The following is a 26,582-nucleotide window of genomic DNA, read 5'->3' on the forward strand; positions in this document are numbered from 1 at the left end:
TCCACGTACGTGTCTCTTTTTGAGCTCACTTCAGATGAATAAATTAACCAAACAACAATAATCAGCATGTGTTAATAAAATAAACTATTAATATCTTAAACATCTATCAAAAATATCAAGAAATAAACAAAAACAAGGCTTAATTAATAGCTGCAAGGTGAACTTCTATTTACAATAAACAACAACAACCATGGGGGAAACGAGAAATGCAAGACAAGGTCAAGGTGAACTTCTATTTACAATAAACAACAACAACCATAGGGGAAACGAGAGTTAATTAATAAATGCATGAACTGCTATTTACAATAAACAACAACAACCACAGGGGAAACGAGAGTTAATTAATAAATGCATGGTGAACTGCTATTTACAATAAACAACAACAACCATAGGGGAAACGAGAGTTAATTAATAAATGCATGGTGAACTTGTATTTACAATAAACAACAACAATCATAGGGGAAACGAGAGTTAATTAATAAATGCATGGTGAACTGCTATTTACAATAAACAACAACAACCATAGGGGAAACGAGAGTTAATTAATAAATGCATGGTGAACTGCAATTTACAATATACAACAACAACCATAGGGGAAACGAGAGTTAATTAATAAATGCATGGTGAACTTCTATTTACAATAAACAACAACAACCATAGGAGAAACGAGAGTTAATTAATAAATGCATGGTGAACTGCTATTTACAATAAACAACAACAACCATAGGGGAAACGAGAGTTAATTAATAAATGCATGGTGAACTGCTATTTGCAATAAACAACAACAACCATGGGGGAAACTAGGGTTAATTAATAAATGCATGGTGAACTGCTATTTGCAATAAACAACAACAACCATAGGGGAAACGAGAGTTAATTAATAAATGCATGGTGAACTGCTATTTGCAATAAACAACAACAACCATGGGGGAAACGAGAGTTAATTAATAAATGCATGGTGAACTGCTATTTGCAATAAACAACAACAACCATAGGGGAAACGAGAGTTAATTAATAAATGCATGGTGAACTGCTATTTACAATAAACAACAACAACCATGGGGGAAACTAGGGTTAATTAATAAATGCAAAATAAGGTGAACGTCTATTTACAATAAACAACAACAATCAACGACAGAAATGCATGGAAAAACAACCAATTAAACAACAAATTCCTTCGTTCCTTCCGTGTAAGTTCTGCTCATCAGGATGAAGATCACCACACTGCAGGCAGTTGTGCGCAGGCGTAGAACAACCGCCGATGCAACCAAGTGGTGCAAAAATAAAGTTGTAGGTAAATAAAGGCGATGAACAAACAGATTGCATTAAACAATCAACCATCGTCAAGAAACAAGACGTACTCTACCGGAATGGAAAAACTCCTAACAACAACAGGTAGAATAGTAACCACAATAAACAACAATCAATGTGGTTAACTAAATTATACAAAAACACCTCGGCGAGCGGGTGAAGGAAACTACGCAGGTGTGTGTGTTCCACAACCAAGCAGCTTGTTATCGCTCGCCAAGCCAGACGATCCTTATCGACCGTTTTGTTGGAGCTGAAACCACTTGGCGAGGAATAAAAAGCTGCTTGGTCATGGAACACTCCTCAGGACAGAATACTCCACTCCCGTAACTCTTCTTCTTCTTCTTCTTCCTCTTCCTCTTCCGTGTCCCCTTCCTCGCCAAGCCGTAGCCCCTCTTTCCCGCCGTGTTACCTCAGTTTCTCCCCTTCCTCACCGAGCCGGAGCTCCTATCTTTCCCGCCGTGTTACCTCAGTTTCTCCTCTTCCCCACCGAGCCGTAGCTCCTATCTTTCCCGCCGTGTTACCTCAGTTTCTCCCCTTCCTCACCGAGCCGTAGCTCCTATCTTTCCCGCCGTGTTACCTCAGTTTCTCCCCTTCCTCACCGAGCCGTAGCTCCTCTTTCCCGCCGTGTTAGTACTTAGTAGTTACCTCAGTTTCTCCCCTTCACCGAGCCGTAGCTCCTCTTTCCCGCCGTGTTGCCCCTTCTCTTCTCCCCCATTACATTAGCTCCGCCATGAGCCTGGCCACGTGGTCTCCGTGTGTGCGTGAGGGAGACACGTTCATGGTGTACGCGGGGCCGCACTCGCTGCTCGCCGTGCGTGCCAAACAGGGGCTCTGCACGCAGACCAAGTACGGCGCCATTCGCCATTCGGAGCTGCTCGGCCGCCCGTTCGGCTCCCGCTTCACCTGCAGCAAGGGCGGCTACGTGTGGATCCTGCATCCGACGCCCGAGCTATGGACGCGCACGCTGGCGCACCGCACGCAGATCCTGTACGCGCCCGACATCGCCATGGTCATCACGATGCTGGACGTGCGCCCGGGCTCGGTGGTCTGCGAGGCAGGTACGTGCGAGCACTTTCGGCGTCGTGTGCGAGTACAGGTCCTGGTCTATGGTCTACATATGAGTGGGAACGCGCGTTTAACCCTCACCACGCAACCTGGAGCCCTGGTAACGTCTCGTGGTTCTCTTCACTGCACACCCCAACACATTACACAATCCACCTTCTTCTTCTTCCTCCTCCTCCGCCCCCACCCCCCACCCCAGGACAACAACTGGGGTCTCCCTCCATGCATTGCACGAATCACGTGACCAAGGCCTTGACATCCCATAACGTTTTAAATTGTGTTTCTCAGGCCCACGGGGTTCAATTTGCACCTCATCCTGAGGAATACAACGTCCATCCACTGTGCACCGGGATTCCCCGTATTCCAATACATTGGGGGTGATTCCCCGTAGTCCAAAACATTGGGGGTGATTCCCCGTATTCCAATACATTGGGGGTGATTCCCCGTATTCCAATACATTGGGGGTGATTCCCCGTATTCCAATACATTGGGGGTGATTCCCCGTATTCCAATACATTGGGGGTGATTCCCCGTATTCCAATACATTGGGGGTGATTCCCCGTATTCCAATACATTGGGGGTGATTCCCCGTATTCCAATACATTGGGGGTGATTCCCCGTATTCCAATACATTGGGGGTGATTCCCCGTATTCCAATACATTGGGGGTGATTCCCCGTATTCCAATACATTGGGGGTGATTCCCCGTATTCCAATACATTGGGGGTGATTCCCCGTATTCCAATACATTGGAGAGTGATTCCCCAAATCCTGGTACATTGAGAGTGATTCCCCAAATCCTGGTACATTGAGAGTGATTCCCCAAATCCTGGTACATTGAGAGTGATTCCCCAAATCCTGGTACATTGGAGAGTGATTCCCCAAATCCTGGTACATTGGAGAGTGATTCCCCAAATCCTGGTACATTGGAGAGTGATTCCCCAAATCCTGGTGCATTGGAGAGTGATTTCCCAAATCCTGGTGCATTGGAGAGTGATTCCTCAAATCCTGGTGCATTGGAGAGATTCCCCAAATCCTGGTGCATTGGAGAGTGATTCCCCAAATCCTGGTGCATTGGAGAGTGATTCCCCAAATCCTGGTACATTGAGAGTGATTCCCCAAATCCTGGTACATTGAGAGTGATTCCCCAAATCCTGGTACATTGAGAGTGATTCCCCAAATCCTGGTACATTGAGAGTGATTCCCCAAATCCTGGTACATTGGAGAGTGATTCCCCAAATCTTGGTACATTAGAGTGATTCCCCAAATCCTGGTGCATTGGAGAGCGATTCCCAAAATCCTGGTACATTGGAGAATGATTCCCCAAATCCTGGTGCATTGGAGAGCGATTCCCCAAATCCTGGTGCATTGGAGAGCGATTCCCCAAATCCTGGTGCATTGGAGAGCGATTCCCCAAATCCTGGTGCATTGGAGAGAGATTCCCCAAATCCTGGTACATTGGAGAGTGATTCCCCAAATCCTGGTACATTGAGAGTGATTCCCCAAATCCTGGTACATTGAGAGTGATTCCCCAAATCCTGGTACATTGAGAGTGATTCCCCAAATCCTGGTACATTGAGAGTGATTCCCCAAATCCTGGTACATTGAGAGTGATTCCCCAAATCATGGTACATTGAGAGTGATTCCCCAAATCCTGGTACATTGGAGAGTGATTCCCCAAATCCTGGTACATTGGAGAGTGATTCCCCAAATGCTGGTACATTGGAGAGTGATTCCCCAAATCCTGGTGCATTGGAGAGCGATTCCCCAAATCCTGGTGCATTGGAGAGCGATTCCCCAAATCCTGGTGCATTGGAGAGCGATTCCCCAAATCCTGGTACATTGGAGAGCGATTCCCCAAATCCTGGTACATTGGAGAGCGATTCCCCAAATCCTGGTACATTGAGAGTGATTCCCCAAATCCTGGTACATTTGTATACAATATCGAGGCTCGTGAAAGAGCGAACATTAATCACACAGAAAGACAAACCGACACATAAAACATATAACATAGGGAGCGGTAGACAAGATGGGGAGAGAGGGGGAAGGACACAAACACAACATTTGAGAGCAGGGACCGAGAGACATGGAGACATCGAGAGATCTGAGAGAGGGCGAGGGCTTTGGGGGGGGGGGCGTGGGAAGGGGGCAGTGGGAGAGGTATAAAACATATGGACACTGCCAGGACTTCCAGGAAAGAAGTTGGAATTTCAAACAAGGTGGATCTGGGGTGAATTAGCGGGGGTAGAAAAGATCAAGGTTTTGGATGGGGGAAGATAAGAGATGGTGGTGAACAGCTGTTTTAAAGACCTGGAGGGAGGAGTGGGATTGAAGGGAGTGAGGGAGTTTGTTCCAGAGGCGGGAGAAAAGAGGAATGAAAGAGTGAAGGTGAGCGGAGAGCCGAGATTTCGGCAGTTTAACCATCAGAGGGTTGCTGGCAGATCTTGTGCGACCTGTAGGAATATTTGGGGGACAGAGCACAGAGAGAGCTGGGGGTGCAAGGCCGGAGAGGAGTCGGTAGAAGACAGAAAGACCACCTACCTGCCTGCGGTGAGTGAGTGAAAGGCCCTCAGAGATAGCTTCATCGCGGGAGATTCCAATAATTCTGAAAGCTTTGGTTTCAACAGCGTGAAGCCGAGCTAGGTGTGAGGCAGGAGCACCGGCCCATAGGGGAGAACAGTATTCCATTGAGCTGCGGATGAAAGCCTTGTATGTGGTGAGGAGCTCAGGTGTGCCGAGGAAGGACTTCGCACGACGGAGGATGCCCAGTCGGCGACTGGCTTTGGAGGCCAGCTTGGAAATGTGGTTTTCCCAAGAAAGATCATGGCAGATAGTGAGACCCAAAATCTTGAGCGACAGAACTTCTTGGAGAGGATTGTTGAGAAAGTAGATGGGAGGGTTGTCCAGTCGATCTTTTCGGAGAGACATAGTAAGAGTGTGAGATTTGTCAGGATTGAAAGACATGTTCCACTTGTTTGACCAGTCTGTGATTTTGTCCAGGTCTTCAGAGAGTGAGGAGGCAGCAGACTGCCGATCTGAGGGAAGAGGAATGGAGCGGCAGAGAGTGGAGTCATCAGCAAAGAGATAGAGAGGATTTTCGAGAGAGTCAGAGAGATCATTGATGAAGACCAGACATTGATGAAGACATTGAGAGTGATTCCCCAAATCCTGGTACATTGGAGAGTGATTCCCCAAATCCTGGTACATTGGAGAGTGATTCCCCAAATCCTGGTACATTGGAGAGTGATTCCCCAAATGCTGGTACATTGGAGAGTGATTCCCCAAATCCTGGTGCATTGGAGAGTGATTCCCCAAATCCTGGTGCATTGGAGAGTGATTCCCCAAATCCTGGTACATTTGAGAGTGATTCCCCAAATCCTGGTACATTGAGAGTGATTCCCCAAATCCTGGTACATTGAGAGTGATTCCCCAAATCCTGGTACATTGAGAGTGATTCCCCAAATCCTGGTACATTGAGAGTGATTCCCCAAATCCTGGTACATTGGAGAGTGATTCCCCAAATCCTGGTACATTGGAGAGTGATTCCCCAAATGCTGGTACATTGGAGAGTGATTCCCCAAATCCTGGTGCATTGGAGAGTGATTCCCCAAATCCTGGTGCATTGGAGAGTGATTCCCCAAATCCTGGTACATTGGAGAGCGATTCCCCAAATCCTGGTACATTTGAGAGCGATTCCCCAAATCCTGGTACATTTGAGAGCGATTCCCCAAATCCTGGTATATTGGAGAGCGATTCCCCAAGTCCTGGTACATTGGAGAGATTCCCCAAATGCTGGTACATTGGAGAGTGATTCCCCAAATCCTGGTGCATTGGAGAGTGATTCCCCAAATCCTGGTGCATTGGAGAGTGATTCCCCAAATCCTGGTACATTGGAGAGTGATTCCCCAAATCCTGGTACATTGGAGTGATTCCCCAAATCCTGGTACATTGGAGTGATTCCCCAAATCCTGGTGCATTGGAGAGCGATTCCCAAAATCCTGATACATTGGAGAACGATTCCCCAAATCCTGGTGCATTGGAGAGCGATTCCCCAAATCCTGGTGCATTGGAGAGCGATTCCCCAAATCCTGGTGCATTGGAGAGCGATTCCCCAAATCCTGGTGCATTGGAGAGCGATTCCCCAAATCCTGGTGCATTGGAGAGCGATTCCCCAAATCCTGGTACATTGGAGAGCGATTCCCCAAATCCTGGTACATTGGAGAGCGATTCCCCAAATCCTGGTACATTGAGAGTGATTCCCCAAATCCTGGTACATTGAGAGTGATTCCCCAAATCCTGGTACATTGGAGAGTGATTCCCCAAATCCTGGTACATTGGAGAGTGATTCCCCAAATCCTGGTACATTGGAGAGTGATTCCCCAAATGCTGGTACATTGGAGAGTGATTCCCCAAATCCTGGTGCATTGGAGAGTGATTCCCCAAATCCTGGTGCATTGGAGAGTGATTCCCCAAATCCTGGTGCATTGGAGAGTGATTCCCCAAATCCTGGTACATTTGAGAGCGATTCCCCAAATCCTGGTACATTTGAGAGCGATTCCCCAAATCCTGGTACATTTGAGAGCGATTCCCCAAATCCTGGTATATTGGAGAGCGATTCCCCAAGTCCTGGTGCATTGGAGAGCGATTCCCCAAATCCTGGTGCATTGGAGAGCGATTCCCCAAATCCTGGTGCATTGGAGAGCGATTTCCCCAAATCCTGGTACATTGGAGAGCGATTCCCCAAATCCTGGTGCATTGGAGAGCGATTCCCCAAATCCTGGTGCATTGGAGAGCGATTCCCCAAATCCTGGTGCATTGGAGAGCGATTCCCCAAATCCTGGTGCATTGGAGAGCGATTCCCCAAATCCTGGTACATTGGAGAGCGATTCCCCAAATCCTGGTACATTGGAGAGTGATTCCCCAAATCCTGGTACATTGAGAGTGATTCCCCAAATCCTGGTACATTGAGAGTGATTCCCCAAATCCTGGTACATTGAGAGTGATTCCCCAAATCCTGGTACATTGGAGAGTGATTCCCCAAATCCTGGTACATTGGAGAGTGATTCCCCAAATCCTGGTACATTGGAGAGTGATTCCCCAAATGCTGGTACATTGGAGAGTGATTCCCCAAATCCTGGTGCATTGGAGAGTGATTCCCCAAATCCTGGTGCATTGGAGAGTGATTCCCCAAATCCTGGTGCATTGGAGAGTGATTCCCCAAATCCTGGTACATTTGAGAGTGATTCCCCAAATCCTGGTACATTGAGAGTGATTCCCCAAATCATGGTACATTGAGAGTGATTCCCCAAATCCTGGTACATTGGAGAGTGATTCCCCAAATCCTGGTACATTGGAGAGTGATTCCCCAAATCCTGGTGCATTGGAGAGTGATTCCCCAAATCCTGGTGCATTGGAGAGTGATTCCCCAAATCCTGGTGCATTGGAGAGTGATTCCCCAAATCCTGGTGCATTGGAGAGTGATTCCCCAAATCCTGGTACATTGGAGAGTGATTCCCCAAATCCTGGTACATTGGAGAGCGATTCCCCAAATCCTGGTACATTTGAGAGCGATTCCCCAAATCCTGGTATATTGGAGAGCGATTCCCCAAGTCCTGGTACATTGGAGAGATTCCCCAAATGCTGGTACATTGGAGAGTGATTCCCCAAATCCTGGTGCATTGGAGAGTGATTCCCCAAATCCTGGTACATTGGAGAGTGATTCCCCAAATCCTGGTACATTGGAGTGATTCCCCAAATCCTGGTACATTGGAGTGATTCCCCAAATCCTGGTACATTGGAGTGATTCCCCAAATCCTGGTGCATTGGAGAGCGATTCCCAAAATCCTGGTACATTGGAGAATGATTCCCCAAATCCTGGTGCATTGGAGAGCGATTCCCCAAATCCTGGTGCATTGGAGAGCAATTCCCCAAATCCTGGTGCATTGGAGAGCGATTCCCCAAATCCTGGTGCATTGGAGAGCGATTCCCCAAATACTGGTACATTGGAGAGTGATTCCCCAAATCCTGGTACATTGGAGAGTGATTCCCCAAATCCTGGTACATTGAGAGTGATTCCCCAAATCCTGGTACATTGAGAGTGATTCCCCAAATCCTGGTACATTGAGAGTGATTCCCCAAATCCTGGTACATTGAGAGTGATTCCCCAAATCCTGGTACATTGGAGAGTGATTCCCCAAATCCTGGTACATTGGAGAGTGATTCCCCAAATGCTGGTACATTGGAGAATGATTCCCCAAATCCTGGTGCATTGGAGAGTGATTCCCCAAATCCTGGTGCATTGGAGAGTGATTCCCCAAATCCTGGTACATTTGAGAGTGATTCCCCAAATCCTGGTACATTGAGAGTGATTCCCCAAATCCTGGTACATTGAGAGTGATTCCCCAAATCATGGTACATTGAGAGTGATTCCCCAAATCCTGGTACATTGGAGAGTGATTCCCCAAATCCTGGTACATTGGAGAGTGATTCCCCAAATGCTGGTACATTGGAGTGATTCCCCAAATGCTGGTGCATTGGAGAGTGATTCCCCAAATCCTGGTGCATTGGAGAGTGATTCCCCAAATCCTGGTGCATTGGAGAGTGATTCCCCAAATCCTGGTACATTGGAGAGCGATTCCCCAAATCCTGGTACATTGGAGAGCGATTCCCCAAATCCTGGTACATTTGAGAGCGATTCCCCAAATCCTGGTATATTGGAGAGCGATTCCCCAAGTCCTGGTACATTGGAGAGCGATTCCCCAAATCCTGGTGCATTGGAGAGTGATTCCCCAAATCCTGGTGCATTGGAGAGTGATTCCCCAAATCCTGGTACATTGGAGTGATTCCCCAAATCCTGGTGCATTGGAGAGCGATTCCCAAAATCCTGGTACATTGGAGAACGATTCCCCAAATCCTGGTGCATTGGAGAGCGATTCCCCAAATCCTGGTGCATTGGAGAGCAATTCCCCAAATCCTGGTGCATTGGAGAGCGATTCCCCAAATCCTGGTGCATTGGAGAGCGATTCCCCAAATCCTGGTACATTGGAGAGTGATTCCCCAAATGCTGGTACATTGGAGAGTGATTCCCCAAATCCTGGTGCATTGGAGAGTGATTCCCCAAATCCTGGTGCATTGGAGAGTGATTCCCCAAATCCTGGTACATTTGAGAGCGATTCCCCAAATCCTGGTATATTGGAGAGCGATTCCCCAAATCCTGATGCATTGGAGAGCGATTCCCCAAATCCTGGTACATTTGAGAGCGATTCCCCAAATCCTGGTATATTGGAGAGCGATTCCCCAAGTCCTGGTGCATTGGAGAGCGATTCCCCAAGTCCTGGTGCATTGGAGAGCGATTCCCCAAATCCTGGTGCATTGGAGAGCGATTCCCCAAATCCTGGTGCATTGGAGAGCGATTCCCCAAATCCTGGTGCATTGGAGAGCGATTCCCCAAATCCTGGTACATTGGAGAGCGATTCCCCAAATCCTGGTTTATTGGAGAGCGATTCCTCAAATCCTGGTACATTGGAGAGTGATTCCCCAAATCCTGGTATGTTTGAGAGTGATTCCCCAAATCCTGGTACGTTGGAGAATGATTCCCCAAATCCTGGTACGTTGCGGGGTGATTCCACAAATCATGGTACGTTGGGGGTGATTCCCCGAATCCTGGTACATTGGGGGTGATTCCCCAAATCCTGGTACATTGGAGAGTGATTCCCCAAATCCTGGTACATTTGAGTGATTCCCCAAATCCTGGTACATTGGAGAGCGATTCCCCAAATCCTGGTACATTGAGAGTGATTCCCCAAATCTTGGTACATTGGAGAGTGATTCCCCAAATCCTGGTACATTGGAGAGTGATTCCCCAAATCCTGGTACATGGGAGTGATTCCCAAAATCCTGGTACATGGGAGTGATTCCCAAAATCCTGGTACATTTGAGAGTGATTCCCAAAATCCTGGTACATTTGAGAGCGATTCCCCAAATGCTGGTACATTGGAGAGCGATTCCCCAAATGCTGGTACATTGGAGAGCGATTCCCCAAATCCTGGTACATTGAGTGATTCCCCAAATCCTAGTACATTGAGTGATTCCCCAAATCCTGGTACATTGAGAGTGATTCCCAAAATCCTGGTACATTGGAGAGTGATTCCCAAAATCCTGGTACATTTGAGAGCGATTCCCCAAATCCTGGTACATTGGGGTGATTCCCCAAATCCTGGTACATTTGAGAGCGATTCCCCAAATCCTGGTACATTTGAGAGTGATTCCCCAAATCCTGGTACATTGAGTGATTCCCCAATTCCTGGTACATTGGAGAGTGATTCCCCAAATCCTGGTACATTGGAGAGTGATTCCCCAAATCCTGGTACATTGAGAGTGATTCCCCAAATCCTGGTACATTGAGAGTGATTCCCCAAATCCTGGTACATTGGAGAGTGATTCCCCAAATCCTGGTACATTGGAGAGTGATTCCCCCAATTCTGGTACATCCGGGGTGATTCCCAGAATTACGGCCATCACCTGGACATCTGTTGTGCCTCAGACCTTTTTACCTTGATCATTGTATTTGCAATGCTTTCCCAATATGTGCTCAAATCGTCAGGTGGAGCTTTCTTGTCCAGGAAGCTGCTTTGGTAGCCATACCTTCCTGGGACTGTTGTACCTGTTGTGAGCCGATTACCTTGGTGGTTCATCGTTGGATGATTCTTCGACCTGGCGCATAACAAGATGTTCAAAGCACGTGTTGTAAATACGATGGTTATTGTGACCTTTTGAAAGATCATAGTCCAGTACAGGTGGCGACACAAATTGAGAGTGTAACTATGACGTCAGACATGAACCTGTATGACGTTGCTTACTGTCGTGCAAAGCGGTGCATCCCATCGGAAGCCTACGACAAGGATTCTCCTTTTAGTCTCTTTTTGGTCCTGTTGCTGGATGATCCTCTGTGTCCCTCTTCTCTTCCTTTTTCCAACTTGTTTTTTCTGGATGCTCTCCTCCATATTGAGGTTGCCCCCCTTCCTCACCCTCCGACCTCTCCTTCAATTTGCCTTCACTCTCCGCATTGTATAAACTTAACTTTACCGTCTTGTCCTCCTTGCCACCATCGAGGTACTGGCAGTGGCTCCCTGTCGCACGCCTTTCTTCGTGCGGTGGCGCCCAGCGGACATCTCCACACGGTGGAATTCCACGCCAAACGTGCAGCACAGGCCCGTGAGGAGTTCCAGCAGCATGGCTTCGGGAATGTGGTGACCGTGCGATTCCAGGACGTTTGTCTCAATGGCTTCGGTGTGGAGGGTTCTGCCGACGCGGTGTGCCTCGACATTCCGTCACCATGGAACGCTGTTGCACATGCGAGGACAGCCATGAAACGTGCAGGTAACGATGGTAACCCTCGAGGGAAAAAGGTAAAGGGGAAAAGCGGGCAACTCCACAATATGGACCAGTTTGCCTAAAACGCTTCCATTATTTTAATCATTATTTTAAACAAAAGTAATCCAATTATAATGTTACTAAAGAACGACAAAGCATCCCGAACGCAGGGGACACCGCAGTCCACAAGGAGTAAGAGATTCCCTGCAAACGTCTTTGAAATATAAAAAAAGAGGAAAAATTGGTTTCCCAAATGTGCCGGAATAAACAGCCGATGATCTCTGTTACTTCCTGGTGAATGTTTTAGTGTGTTTGTCATTGTGATGCTACCTGAGGTGCTTCCTGGTCGTCCTTGCGTGCGCTGGCAGGAGGCCGCTTGTGCTCTTTCTCGCCATGCATCGAGCAGGTTCAACAAACGTGTCAGGTGCTCGAGTCGAATGGCTTTCATGAGATGAACACCTTGGAGGTGCTTCTCCGCCCGTGCGACGTGCGCACCATCAGTCTTCAGGTTGGACTTTTCCTTTTCAGTTCAATATCTTTTCCTTCCATGAGAGTCCGCGTTGCTGGTTTTTTTTTTTTTTTTTAATCTTACCTGGAACGTACTTGTGGTGAGCTTCTGGGATGGCGCGTCCGTCGGTCCGTAAACACTGGCAACTTCTTCTCCAAAACTGCTGATGGGATTGTGACCAAACTTGGCACAAATTATATTTGTTATGTTGTGACTAAAGTTTGTGCCCCTTACCCCATCCCCGCCCCCCCCCCCCCCCCCTTAAAAATAGATATTTGTTTCCTTCTCAGAAAGATCACAACCTTCATCACCTGTGATGTACCAACGTTTGTTCATAGCATTCGCACATTTGACGTCTCAGTGAGTCTGCGGGAGGGGAGGCAGGTTTCCTCCAAAATAGTTATTTTTACTTGCGAAAATCGAAGATTTTTCAAGTATATTGGTTTGTCTTGTGCGTTATTCTGTCTGTCTGTTTGTATGTCTGTCTGTCTGTATGTCTGTCTGTCTGTCAGTCGCCTACAGGTCACAATTTTCAACTGATCTTCACCAAATGATAGAGTGGGTCATAAGCAAGAAGCCGATTGTTTTTGGGTCAAAAGGTCAATAGGTCAACATAGGCCAAAGGTCATCAACTTTGTCAGATTTATAAAATCCTCAATTTTCATCTGATTGACTTGAAATTTTAAGAGGGTTTGCATATCTGGTCACTGAATTGAACCACCAAGTATTTTTGAGGTCATCATAGGCCAAAAGGTCAACATAGGCTAAATTTCTAAAATCCTCAATTTTCATCCAATTGACTTGAAATTTGAAGATGACTTGCATATGGGGTCACTGAATTCAACCACCAAGTATTTTTGAGGTCATCATAGGCCACCAACTTATTTTAGGGATTTTGCAAGTATCATGCTATGCACGACATATTTCTTGTTTTGTTTGTTTGTTTAGTCTTATGATTTATTTTCTACAATTTTTAAAATACTTATTTTATTTTAATTGAATTGTATACTTGACCAACGTAGAACAAATCACCTTTTTAGCACTTTCAAAACCCTTCTGTTTAGCAGTACTTTTGACACAATATTACGGTATTTTACATCATCTCGACCAATCACGTTTGCTGCTCGCATATCCAGTCTATGTCCTTATTTCTCAAGACAGCACGGGGAAATGTGCTATGAGCTCTCCAGGTAATCCTGTTGGGGGCTAGACTCCCAAATTTGAAAATCATGTTTTGTTCTTTTCACTTTTGACTGCGTGGTGCTGAAATGGAGAAAAACATCACATCCTGCCATGTGACCATGTTGTCTGTCTGGCTGTCCGTCCATCTGTGATTGGTTTTTGTTCCCGCGATAACTTAACAATGGCTGAAGGGATCTAAGTTAAACTTGGTACAATTATGTATGTGGATGTAAAGATAAACTGATTAGATTATGAGGTCAAAGGTCAAATATCCGTCAGGTAAAAAAAAATCTGTTACTGTGCTAACTTGTGAACCAATGATGGGATTTTGACCAAACTTGGTACAGGTATATATTATGATGAAAAGATGAAGCGATTAGATTTTGGCATCAAAGGTCAGAGGTCATGTCAGGTAAAAATGTGATACCTGAGGATAGCTGAAGGGTTTTAAATCAAACTTGGTGCAAGTATGTGTAATGATGTAATAATGTGGGTGGAAGCATATCGGTCGACGTTGTGACATCGAATAGTGCCGTTCTAGGTTTAATATCCGTTATTTATGTTCAACACCACAAGGAAAAGAGCATTTTTTTTATTTTTATTTTTTATTTTTTTTGTATACAAGATCGAGGCTCGTGAAAGAGCGAACATTAATCACACAGAAAGACAAACAGACACATAAAACAAATAACATCGGGAGCGGTAGACAAGATGGGGAGAGAGGGGGAAGGACACAAACACAACATTTGAGAGCAGGGACCGAGAGACATGGAGACATCGAGAGATCTGTGGGAGGGAGAGGGCTTTGGGGGGGAGGCATGTGAAGGGGGGGGAGGCATGTGAAGGGGGGGAGGCATGTGAAGGGGGGGGGGGGGGTGGAACCTGCTTGATTTGATATCGTTTAATCGATAATTAAGCTTGATATCGTTTAATAAATTTGTGCAGTCTTAGTTATTACAATACCTCCATTTCACTTGATTTTACATTCAAGATCACACCTGTGATTTCATGGGTTTCCGCTAGTCTTCTATCGTACTAAAATACACAATTTGGTGTCTGTCTATCTGATTGACGATTTTTGACTGCGATACATTCGGTCGTTACTTATCCAATCTCAACCAAACTTGACAGGAGGAATAAGGGTAAAACAATGGAGGTTGTGGCGATTTAACAATGAATGGAGGTTGTAGCCTCCCCAAGGGGATTTCCCTCCATCCAAAGAGGTTGCATGTTGAGGTGTATATCCATATTAAGGTAGCTTATCGTGGCGTTTTTCCAAGGACGCTTCTAATCACAAAAGTAACAAGGAAGAGCAATCAGAGATTGCAGTCCCTCGCTAGGATGTGTTTGTGTGGTGTATTTTGTGTGGTGTTTATTAGCTGCTGTGTTTGTGTGGTTTATTAACGTAGATTTATGTTCAATCCAATATGGCTGCCAAAACACGTGAACGATGACGTCGTCAATTTAATTTTTGTGTAGATCATGCTCAAGAAATTTCAAACTGATCAGATCAAGTGTTCGACTTGTCTAATTATGACCTCATAATGAAGGCACTGATGACATCATCATGAATATATGTTCCCCATGTGGAGTACTTGACAATGAGCCATGTTTAAATTTTTCCCATGGAGCGGTTTCACAGATATAGAATTGCAAAGCTTTTTCAATATGGCACCCATGCCACGTGATATATGACATCATAAATATCAATAAAACAAAATTCTAGAGGAGGAGGAGGCACTCATGTTGTGAAAATTCTTGGCAATCGGACCAACGGTTGCAGAGAAAAGCATGCTCACATTCTGTGTGGACAAACAAACAGACAAATAATCAAGAAATATGTCCTGCATACTTGAGAAATCCCTGAAATAAGTTGTTGGCCTATGATGACCTCAAAAATACTTGGTGGTTGAATTCAGGAAGCTGATATGCAAATCCTCTTCAAATTCAAGTCAATCGGATGAAAATTGAGGATTTTAGAAATCTGACAAAGTTAGTGACCATCAACCTATGTTGACCTATTGACCTTTTGACTCCCAAAAAATAGGCTTCTTGCTTATGACCAACTCTACCATTTGGTGAAGTTTCGTGAAGATCGGTTGAAAATTGTGACCTGTAGGTGACAGACAGACAAACTGACAGAATAACGCACAAGACCAACCAATATACTTGAAAAATCTTCGGTTTTTGCAAGTAATAAAGTGACCCAACTGCAATACCCTCTCCTCTGGTGATGGTAATAACAATGCTTATGATAATATTAATGTTATTACAAAACAATATTAATACTAATAATATTCCAACAATATGAATACTAATAATACGAATAATAATATTTCCAAAGGGGTTTTCCTCCTTGAACAAATGCCGTGTTAGCGTATATAAACAGCTTATCGTGCCGTTTTGGTTGGAGCCAGAACTCCTACCAGAAGTAAAAAATATCAAAAACCACAAACACGTATGATTAACTTTTGAAACAGTCGCTCCTGCTGTTTAATACTAAACTGAAAGGGACGAAACCCAGGGTGTATTCAGTTACCAAGCAGCTCGCTAGCGCTTGCCAAGCCTGCCATCCCTTATCAACGGTTTCGAATGGAGTGCTTGTTCGAATGCTTAAACCACTTGGCGAGGGATCCACAAGAAACTTGGTAAATGATCACATCCCTGATGTTATTGAGGCCTGATCCTAGATCTACCGTAATATATATATACCCCAGAGAGGAATGACTTTTCCTGCCGACCCCCGTAGAGAACAGGTGTACTCGTACTTTAAAATTGAATTTGTATATTTATACAGTATATGCTTCAAAAATTAAATAAAAACGACTGAACCAAATCCAACCAAATTTTACATGTTGCCTCAGGGTTCCCCAAGTATGGTTTCTGTCTGAGTAGCATGTCTGAGGGAGGAGTTTAGGGTGGTGGGAGACCCCAATTCGCTCTATGTAAATGTATATCGTATAGCGACACCCAGTGGTAGCTGATATTATAAATCATCTTCTTACATAAAGAAAGTTTAAACAACTTGATAACTTGCATTACGGTGATGTTGAAATCTGAGTGAACATAACTTGAAGTTTGAAGTTTTGAAAATGTTTCATTTCACTCATTTTAAGTGGAGGTTCAAACCAAAGCACCAACACTGAGCTTCGTAATGAAGAGGAGGTGAGTTTTGCTCGCGCCTCATATACAGTCACATGAAAAAGTAAGTACACCCCATGTAAAGTTTTGACTTTTTCAACATATTTCAACATACAGCTATTTGATCTTCATTTCAACAATATTGATAGATAAAGGTGATATAATATAACAAATATCATGAAACATTTACATTTTGTAGTCCATTGTATAATTTAAATAAACATAAATGCAAATTTCGCATGTGGAAAAAGTAAGTACACCCCGACATTTATCACTACTTCAAATACCTAAAATTAGAATCAGGTGCACCAGCTCAGGTGCAAATGATTAGAACATCGTTAGAGAGGATCTTGGAGGAACCTGTCTCATTTAAACCTCAGACATTTAGTTTGGTTTGCTCTTTGTTGTTGAAGTGTGCGGCGTCACCATGCCTAGATCAAAACAGCTCTCTGAGGCCTTCAGAAAGAAGGTTATAGATGTCTACAAGTCTGGGGAGGGATTTAAAAAGATCTCCAAACAATTAGAAATCAATCAGTCGACTGTCCGGAAGATCATCTACATGTGGAGAAGATTCCAAACAACTGCCAACTTGTTTAGGCCAGGCCGCTCCAGCAAGTTCAGCCCGAGAGCAGCCCGAGAGCAGACCGCAAGATGCTGAAAGAAGTCTCCAAGAACCCCATAATGTCATCACGGGTCCTCCAGGTAGCTCTTGCCACTGTTGATGTCAAAGTGCACGAGTCTACCATTAGAAAGAGGCTGCACAAATTTGATCTTCATGGGAGGTGTGCCAGGAGGAAACCTTTGCTGTCCAGAAAGAACATCAGGGCAAGACTAAAGTTTGTCAATGAACACCTAGGCAAAGACCAGCACTTCTGGAACAACGTGCTCTGGACAGATGAGTCAAACGTAGAGCTATTTGGCCACAGTACCAGAAGACATGTTTGGTGAAAACCAAAGACAGCATTTGACCACAAGAACCTGATACCAACTGTAAAGCATGGTGGTGGAAATATTATGGTTAGGGGCAGCTTTGCTGCATCAGGGCCTGGGCAGCTCACCATCATAGAATCCACCATGAATTCTTCATTGTACCAGAAGGTGCTTGAGAATAATGTGAGGCCATCTGTCGGAAAGTTGAAGCTCAACCGAAGGTGGACGTTACAACATGACATTGACCCTAAACATACCAGTAAATCCACCAAGGAATGGCTGAAAAGAAAGAAATGGAGGGTTCTGGAATGGCCAAGTCAAAGCCTGGATCTAAATCCCATCGAGATGTTGTGGGGGGATTTGAAACGAGCTGTGCATGCAAGAAACCCCTCAAACATCGCACAGCTGAAAGAATTCTGCATGGAGGAGTGGGAAAAATTTCTACCAGTCGATGTCAGAGACTGGTAGACAGTTATAAGAAACGCCTACTTGAGGTCGTTTCTGCCAAAGGGGGCAATACCACCTATTGGAGCCAAGGGTGTACTTACTTTTTCCACATGCGAAATTTGCATTTATGTTTATTTAAATTATACAATGGACTACAAAATGTAAATGTTTCATGATATTTGTTATATTATATCACCTTTATCTGTCAATATTGTTGAAATGAAGATCAAATAGCTGTATGTTGAAATATGTTGAAAAAGTCTAAACTTTACATGGGGTGTACTTACTTTTTCACGTGACTGTAAGCAGCAAGGATTGTTAATGAAGGTAATGTCAGCTGACCTCCAAGCAGATGGGGCATGTCCTCGGACAAATTATAGAGTGAATATAGCAAAATGTTTGTGACGTCTAACATGTCTTTTGATGAAATCCATCAGCAAAGCGATGAGTACCTTTGCTGGTGTGATATTGATTCGACCCATTGTCCCATTTATCCACTGGAGCTGACTGACAATAACCTTCACGAAGACGAGTTTTCCATTGTTTTTTCCACTTCGTCGATGCTTTTATTTGCATTTGACTTTCCAAATCTACTGTCCATCCTGGAAAAATCTCAAAAACTCCAAATTATTCTTTCCATTAGATCTTTGTTCACAATTGCTTGTTTAAGCACAATATCTTGCGAATCTCTGGGCCTTGAGACGATGGACAAATGATCAGGTTAGCTCATTTGTGGTTTCCTTCTGAGTACTTACATTTACCTGTTCGTGGTTCTGCAATCAAATCGTACATTCTCGATTTATTTGTTTATTATCTGTTAAGATTATTGTAATTTACATGAGAAAAAGTACATCGATAACTCCTTTGCTAATCAATTTGTTTCCAAAATGTCGACCATATTGTAAAGCCATAGCGGTGGCGCCATGTGTAGCAATTTCTTATACTCGAGCTACCAACGGATGTCGACGTCATCAGCAATGGTGGCCAAAGCTGAATAATTGGTTAATCTGTACTGTCAACCGTCTGCTCGTTTCCTTTGGTGTGTGTGTGTGTGTGTGTGTGTGTGTGTGTGTGTGTGTGTGTGTGTGTGTGTGTGTGTGTGTGTGTGGTGTGTGTGGTGTGTGTGGTGTGTGTGTGTGTGTGTGTGCGCACTGTCTGCCCATTGAGGGAAGTTTTAGGGTTGGGGAGGGAGGGGGTGGGGGTGGGATTGCATGGCATGGGGTCGAAGGCGTCGGATATGGGGACAAGTTTTACCAGTGGATTTTGGTGTTTATTTTATTGTCCCTTCATCTTTGTGTTCAATCCATATAAAATAACAAGTGAACATTATGAACATTGTCCGACGTGTGACATGATTATGCAAAGTGGTATTTGTGCTGTCCGTTAGATGGGACATTAAGCTGGGGATCGGTCTACCAGTATTGATGGCTGCTGATCGCTAAGGGTTCCAATAGGTGAGATTAAAAGAAAAGAAATTTGCAGGACAGGCACACGTACATCTTTTTACTTATAATGCCATAATCCGTGTGTGTGTTTAGATTCCAGACATTGGTTGTACCACAAAAAGAGAATGCGTCACAGACCAAGGTTGCACTCCTACGGGCGTGGTGGACAAGGAGAAGGGCTTGTTCCTCTTCAATACGGGCTGCATACCCCGAGAGGTTCCTGGACACACTGGTTATCTGACATTTGCTTCGCTGCCTCCTGCACGAGACTTTTGACACCGAAATTCAGGTGTTGGGACACTTCCTGATGCGGTTATGTCCAACAGAATAAATTATAAACCGAAGGTACTAGGAAACTGTTCGCAGTCAATTACCTCTTTGTCAGTGTTCTGGATCACATGAGCATGTTACTAATTATTTTACTATCATGTGATAATTTTGCATAGACCCCTTTTCTCTTTTGCATAGAATTTGCATTCTATTTTGCATAGACCCACGCCACTCAGCACCCCCCCCCCCTCCCTTTTCTCTCACCCCATCCCTGTACCACTCTCTCCCCCCCTCCCTTTTCTATCACCCCATCCCTGTCCCCCACTCTCCCTCTCCTATTGTTCTAATAAACTTACCTTCAAACTCTCCAGAAATCCGTGCATGTGAAGTTGAATACAACAGGCATTTTAAGGCCATTTTCCCTGCTAGAGCGGGGGTTAACCTTGCGGTCCCCATGACAATCTTCTCCATTTTGCCCTATTTTCTGCATCTCCCCTTGTTAACCCCCTTACCCACATTTCTTCTCCCACCATCTTTCGCCAAGTCTTTCTCGGTCTTCCCCGTCCTCTACTTCCTTCTACATTCATTTCCATCACTCTTCTCAACCAGTCACTTTCATCCTTCCTCAACACATGACCAAACCATCTCAACCTGTTTCTCTCCACAGCATCAATCACAGGCTCTATTCCCGTCATCTTTCGCAATTCATCATTTGTCTTCCTCTCTCTCAACAATACTCCACACATCCACTGAACCATTCACATTTCCACCCTTTCCAGCCTTCGTTGCTGCTCTACATTCATGACCCATGTCTCGCTCCCATAAATCATAACACTTCTCACACATGCAGCATACACCTTTCCCTTCAGGTTCAACAACACTCCCCTCCTCGTCAGCACGCCACTCAGTTCCCGAAACTTCTTCCATGCACATCTCACTCGAGCAACCGTTGCCGAGTCTGATCCACCTTCTCCATTCAGCATGTCTCCTAGGTAACAAAATGTTTTCACACCTTCCAGCCTCATGCCGTCTCCAAGATCCAACTCAACATTTCCTCCATCTGCAGCTCCCTCTGTGCACACCTTACACTTCCCAGTCCTTTCCACCTCACCACATGCTTTACCACTTGCCATCACCTTCGTCTTTCTGATATTCACCTTTAGACCTTTTGCCTCCCTACATTCCTTCCACTTGTTCGTCTTCTCCTTCAGTCCATCCATACTTTCCGCAATCAACACCAGATCATCTGCATACAACAACTCCCACGGTAAACCCTCCTTTACGTTCTGAGCCAGCACCTCCATCACAGCTACAAATAGTAGTGGACTTAGTACCGACCCCTGATGCACTCCCACCTTCACCTCAAACTCACCACTGTTCCCGTCCTTCGTCCTTACAGCTGTGCGTGCGCTCTCGTACATTGCCATCACTACTCTGATCAACCATTCCTCTACTCCTAACTTCCTCAATGCCCATGTCACTACTTCATGTGGAACCCTATCGAATGCTTTCTCCAGATCAACAAACCCAAGAAACAAATTCTTCCTCTTCTCCATGTACTTCTCCTGCAACTCCCTCACAATAAAAAGCGCGTCTGTCGTCCCTCTTCCTGACATAAATCCAAACTGCATTTCGTCGATCTTCACCTTCTTCCTTATCCTCCTCTCCAACACCGTTTCCAATACCTTAATTCCATGCTCCAATAACTTTATCGCTCGGTACGAGCCACAGTCCAGAGGGTCACCTTTCCCCTTGTATAGAGGGACGAGGGTACTCAGTTCCCAATCCACTGGAATGCGGCCTTCTTTCACCACCAGATTACAGATCTCTGTCATTCTCTTCACACCCCAACTTCTTGCTGCCTTCAACATATCTCCCACAACTCCCGTCGGCCCTCCCGCTTAATAATCACGTAATCAATAATCATGGTTGTGATTCCAGATGAGCAAACTCGTGCAGGAGGCACATGGAAATTGTTCATTCGGAGAACTGTGAATTGGAAATTTCTATTTCTCCTTGGTGTGAGAGCGAAACATGTTTTGTATTAAACAAGAATCGCACTTCATGACAATTTTAATGGTTATAACAGTCCTTCCGATCGAAGGAATGGACGCACATATCTCGTTCGTACTTGGTAATAACGAATGTTTTAACTGTTTGTACACTTAAATATCGTTTGTACCCAATGTTTTATGTTTTATGAGACACGTGTCACCACCATGATGGGGATTAAGGTTGTCGAAGTGTAATCCTGCTGTCATTATCCCTGTTCAGCATTTCTAGGTTTACTCGTAACCCGTCGCACATTGAATCGTGGTGAGAGAGGCTCGATGAGCACGTGTCCTGCCCCCTCGTGACCTTGAACAGGTGTAAATTTCAGGTAATTACAGTTCACCTCACAAGGTTAATTACCCTGTGCACATGAAGCGAAAAACGACGGCGTTGAGCAATTGGTTCGTTTCTGTCCGTCTCTCCGTCCGTCTGTCTACAAACATCAGTTTATGATCGAGGAACACCTTGATCTCAATTTAATGCTATATTTTGAACGTTAATCGGAAAACGAACCTGCAAGTTTAGCACTACTTTGGCTCTGAATTTGTCCGATCGCGCATGCGCAGAGAGGAGTGAGATCTTTTTTTTTTTTTCTTTTTTTTTTTTTACTCTGTGTGTCTGACAATCAGACAAAATTTAAATTCATTCCAAACAGGAAATGTACTGTTTTTAAGGACATTATAAAGGACACAAACACCAGGCACGAATAACTAATACTAATATAATGTGTTAAACCATGTGGTGTAATAGACACTGCGTCAACGGTGGTAAACTATCTGAATTAATTAATTTATACGACTTTAATATCTTTTATTTAAATTGAATTATTTGCTTGAACACGAGAACACAAATCGCCTTCTTGTCACTTCCAAGAACCTCCAGGTTAGGAGTATTAGGACATGATAAGGTGGTGTATAAGAAACTGCTTCAAAAGCGATAAACTTCCAGAAATCTTTTAAAACAAACTTGAAAATCTATTTTATTTCAGTTGAATTATAAACCTGAACACTGGGTGGTGTAACATGTTGTTTGATTTTTGCTGCTTGTGGGGTTTTGCTCGTTTGGACCATCGTTCCTTTCCACACTTTGTTTAATCACCCGTCCTGGTATTAGTTTATGTACTCGTACCTCATCCATGCTAGTAATGAAAAGTAGAACTTAAGTCAGAGCAAAACTTCCATGCAAAAAAAAAAAAAGAGTATCTTCATGTAAGGAAAATATTTCAGCTTTGTGTGATCCATCTAAAAATAAAATGGCTGAATTCCATGCAACATGACACGTGATGCAGCCAGGGTGAACCAAGGGTTGCATTCATATTCAATGAGCATAACATTTGTTTAACTTGGCCTCGTATTTTAAATCTTAGTTGAGGAAGAAGAAGAAGAGCTGTAGAGGTGTCGTCAAGTGTAAAGTTATTTGCACAAAAACGAAGCCTTCAATGTTAGTTGTACATCTGTTTGCGCATCATGTGTCCGATTCGGCATGTGGAATGTTGAAGGTTTTAACACAGGAATGCTCGATTGCCAACCCTCGGCAATGGCAACGAACATACAGGTCCGTCGTTAGTTATTTCTCCAGTATATATGTATTTTTTTTTAATACAAGATCGAGGCTCGTGAAAGAGCTAACATCAATCGCACAAAAAAACCGACACATAAAACATACAATAAAGGGAACAGGAGACAAGATGGGGAGAGAGAGGGCTTGGGGGAAGGCGGTGGGGGTCGGGGGGGGGGGGGGGGAGTGGGAGAGGTATAAAACACGTGGACACTGCTAGGACTTCGAGGAAAGAAAGAAGTTGGTATTTCAAAAAAGTGAATCTGCGGTGAATTAACGGGGGTAGAAAAGATTAAGGTTTTGGATGGGGGAAGACAAGAGATGGTGGTGAACAGCTGTTTTAAAGACCTGGAGGGAGGAGTGGGATGGAAGAGAGTGAGGAAGTTTGTTCCAGAGGCGGGAGAAAGGAATGAAAGAGTGAAGGTGAGCAGAGAGTCTTGATTTTGGTAGTTTAACCATAAGAGGGTTGCTGGCAGATCTTGTGCGACCTGTAGGAATATTTTGGGGACAGAGCCCAGAGAGAGCTGGAGGAGCAAGGCCGGAGAGGAGTCGGTAGAAGACAAAGACCACCAACCTGCCTGCGGTGAGTGAGTGAAAGGCCCTTGGAGTTAGCTTCATCGCGGGAGATTCCAATCGTTCTGAAAGCTTCGGTTTCCCCAGCGTGAAGACGAGCTAGGTGTGCAGAATTTCCCCACCACCCTTGTGGCTTTAATGGGTCAATATGCGTTGTGTAGCATTAGCTCGGGTTTTCCCCCTTTTTCTTCCTATTACAATAGAATTAGCAACGGCGGCTCTGTAACTAAGCTCCGAGGCAAGAGCACCAGCTGATTAGCAGATTCCTCCAAAACCCCATTCAAACCGCGCCATATTCCAACTGCCATACACATTAATGACAATTACACTCCAGCCACAATGAGCACACCACTCTGAAAAATTGTGCTCTGAAAAGAAAAAGCACACCACATACACTAACATTTATTAACACCTCATATTATTTGGACATTACACAAGCTTGCGATACATGCTCTCCATTGCTCCACAACCACGATGCCTCAAAACCACAGTAGGAACCACCACCAAGACGTTGCCTCAACTACAGCTCACCCGCAATTCCACCTCGATCACAGCAGATGCCGTTTCCCTCAGAACACGGGAAAGATAGCACAGCGGTGGTGGGTCGCTTCACCCCTCTTCCTCAGACCTCATGAGCACAAAGAGCAAATGTGCTCTAATTGGCCAGAATCTCCTCAATAATAGCCTCGACAGGTGCTCCGACATGTGCTCCAACACTCACTTCACTTGTGGAAGCAATTAAGTCCCCAGCATCGTTCACATGCAAAGCACAGTGAAAGACACTAAACCTACATTAATTGGGGGAGCTTTACTGCGCGACATGTCCGGGAATTTTTGTGGCTGGAGTCTCGCGTGGGCGATGCCAACGCTGGGAAGATTGGGTGCACACCAATAGCCGCACCACAGATGCTGTTAGGCACCCCCAGCATCACGTTTGATCCACATCCAAGCTCCGCCCCTGCCAGGTTGCTATATAAACACTGTGTCCAGATGCACAGAAGGATCCTCTTGGCTTGGTTGGCTGTATATGACGAAAGGCGGGTCAGAGCTGGTTGGAACAGAGCTGGAGTTGTGGGCCGGTGATGTTTGCGAGACGGAGCGCTGAGCGAGCGAGTGAAACGGACTCCAAGCAGGGCACTTTCATTAGGGCCAAGTTACTTTCGACGCAGATCGTCTACTTTAGATGCAGGCGCTCAACAACGGCACTGCCGCTACATGTTATTTTCAGGATGGGACCCACAGATACGCACCTCTTTCCTGTTCGTTTCCTCCTCGCACCTCACCCTCACCCACACCCCTCACTTGCACCTCTTCAATATGCACACCAACCAGTATTCGCACCTTCGACACCAACCAGTGTACCTCATGTTGACCCCCTCCCCTTAGCAAATTGGCAGCGGGGGTTTGACGACCTGCAAAGAGCAAAGAAGTCGAAACCACCTTGTTCTGCTGTATCTATCTCTCTTCCTGTCTTTACCCTCCGCAGATGTTTCTGATGTTTGCATTTTAGATAGGTAATTGTATAAGTTTGGCATCGCACTGCTCTTTGCCCCTGTTCTTTCAGCTGTACCTTTTAATTGCTCTCACCCTCAATTGGTTGCAATTTCCCCCTTGTACGTTTCTCCATCCCCCCCGCCCCCCTTTTTGATTACCTGTACATTTTTTTTATTGCTGCCCATTAAACTGATTGCTTTGCCTGTACATTAAAATCCTTGAACTGCAACATATGCTCCCCCTTGGCCCTGCATTCGTATTGTAAATAAACCAACTATTGTTGAACTGTTCTTCCGATCTGTTTGTGCCTGTCCTTTCCTTCATTGTTCTAGCACCGTCCGCACCGAGTGTTAGTCTGGGAGAATTTAAATTCCCCATCTAATTGGCTCTAACTGCATATCCGATGTGCACTGACAGTTACTCGGCTCCATCCAGTTAAGATCATAAAATAAGATCAGTGCATAACCGAGGACGAGAGACCCAGTTGCAAAACCACGTGACTTCAGGTAAACGACAATTAGATGGAGGCTCCTGGGGGACCTGATAGACTAATTGCCACTCGTGGTTGATTAACAACCTGCCATGACACGGAGTTTTACGTGCTTGATGGCCTCCGGCCCGTAGAGTCCAAGGGTAACCGAGGCTTCTCCTCATAAGTAAACCCCAAAATGCGGCGCCGTAACTATATATATATACACACACACACACACACACACACACACACACACACACACACACACACACACACACACACACACACACACACACACAGTCATGGCCAAAAATATTGGCACCCTTGCACTTTTTTCAAATACCTCACAATTTTCTCAAAAAGAAGTTTAAATTGACAAAAGTATTTGGTCTCCACAATTCTTTATTTCAATGTTAATATTACAGAACCTTTGTTTTTGATTCAGAAGTTAAGATATCCTTTTAAATCAGAACATAAAAAGAAATGGCATTGACAAAATTATTGACACCCTTGACTAAATATTTGGTAGCACAGACTTTGAACAAAATACCTGCAGTCAAGCGCTTCCGATAGCCATGATTGAGCTTCCTCCACTTCTCCACTGGCAGTTTGGCCCACTCTTCTTGTGCAAACTGTTTTCATCTGTCTGCAGGACATTCTCCCAGAAGGATTTTGGGTTGTTCAGGTGTGTTAATCCAGTCGGGCTTTCTTATGTCTCTCTCAGCAGTGGGGTCCTCCTGGGTCTCCTACCATAGAACCCCCTTTCA

The 26,582-nt window shown here is 44.9% G+C and overlaps 1 protein-coding gene across 3 annotated transcripts; it reads left to right on the forward strand.

Moving 5' to 3' along the window:
- The first annotated feature begins 1,171 nt into the window (after positions 1-1,171).
- On the forward strand, positions 1,172-25,633 carry TRMT61A (tRNA methyltransferase 61A). Of its 3 annotated transcripts, XR_013624483.1 has the most exons (5): positions 9,447-11,750; positions 12,113-12,252; positions 19,491-19,742; positions 21,942-22,047; positions 25,236-25,633. XR_013624483.1 is itself a non-coding variant. In XM_078784080.1 (4 exons), exons 1-4 carry the CDS (start codon positions 2,042-2,044, stop codon positions 19,671-19,673), a joined length of 951 nt encoding a protein of 316 aa, XP_078640206.1. In that variant the 5' UTR covers positions 1,172-2,041; the 3' UTR covers positions 19,674-25,633. The 3 variants fall into 3 exon arrangements, 2 of the variants coding, with proteins under 2 accessions (XP_078640206.1, XP_067985702.1); XM_078784080.1 differs by adding an exon at positions 1,172-2,369 and having other exon boundaries at positions 11,484-11,750; positions 12,080-12,252; positions 19,491-25,633; XM_068129601.2 differs by adding an exon at positions 1,177-2,369 and having other exon boundaries at positions 11,484-11,750; positions 19,491-25,633.
- The last annotated feature ends 949 nt before the right edge of the window (positions 25,634-26,582 follow it).

Source organism: Myxine glutinosa, chromosome 9, assembly GCF_964187855.1.
Source record: "Myxine glutinosa chromosome 9, kmMyxGlut1.1, whole genome shotgun sequence".
NCBI lineage: Eukaryota > Metazoa > Chordata > Myxini > Myxiniformes > Myxinidae > Myxine > Myxine glutinosa.

What these genes read in the sequence shown, in the direction of transcription:
- TRMT61A (XM_078784080.1), top strand. Translation starts at nt 2,042, where the DNA reads ATGAGCCTGGCCACGTGGTCTCCGTGTGTGCGTGAGGGAGACACGTTC. An exon ending in GACAGCCATGAAACGTGCAG is followed by an intron (nt 11,751 to 12,079) that starts GTAACGATGGTA and finishes ATGCTACCTGAG; the next exon opens with GTGCTTCCTGGTCGTCCTTG. An exon ending in TGCGCACCATCAGTCTTCAG is followed by an intron (nt 12,253 to 19,490) that starts GTTGGACTTTTC and finishes GTGTGTGTTTAG; the next exon opens with ATTCCAGACATTGGTTGTAC.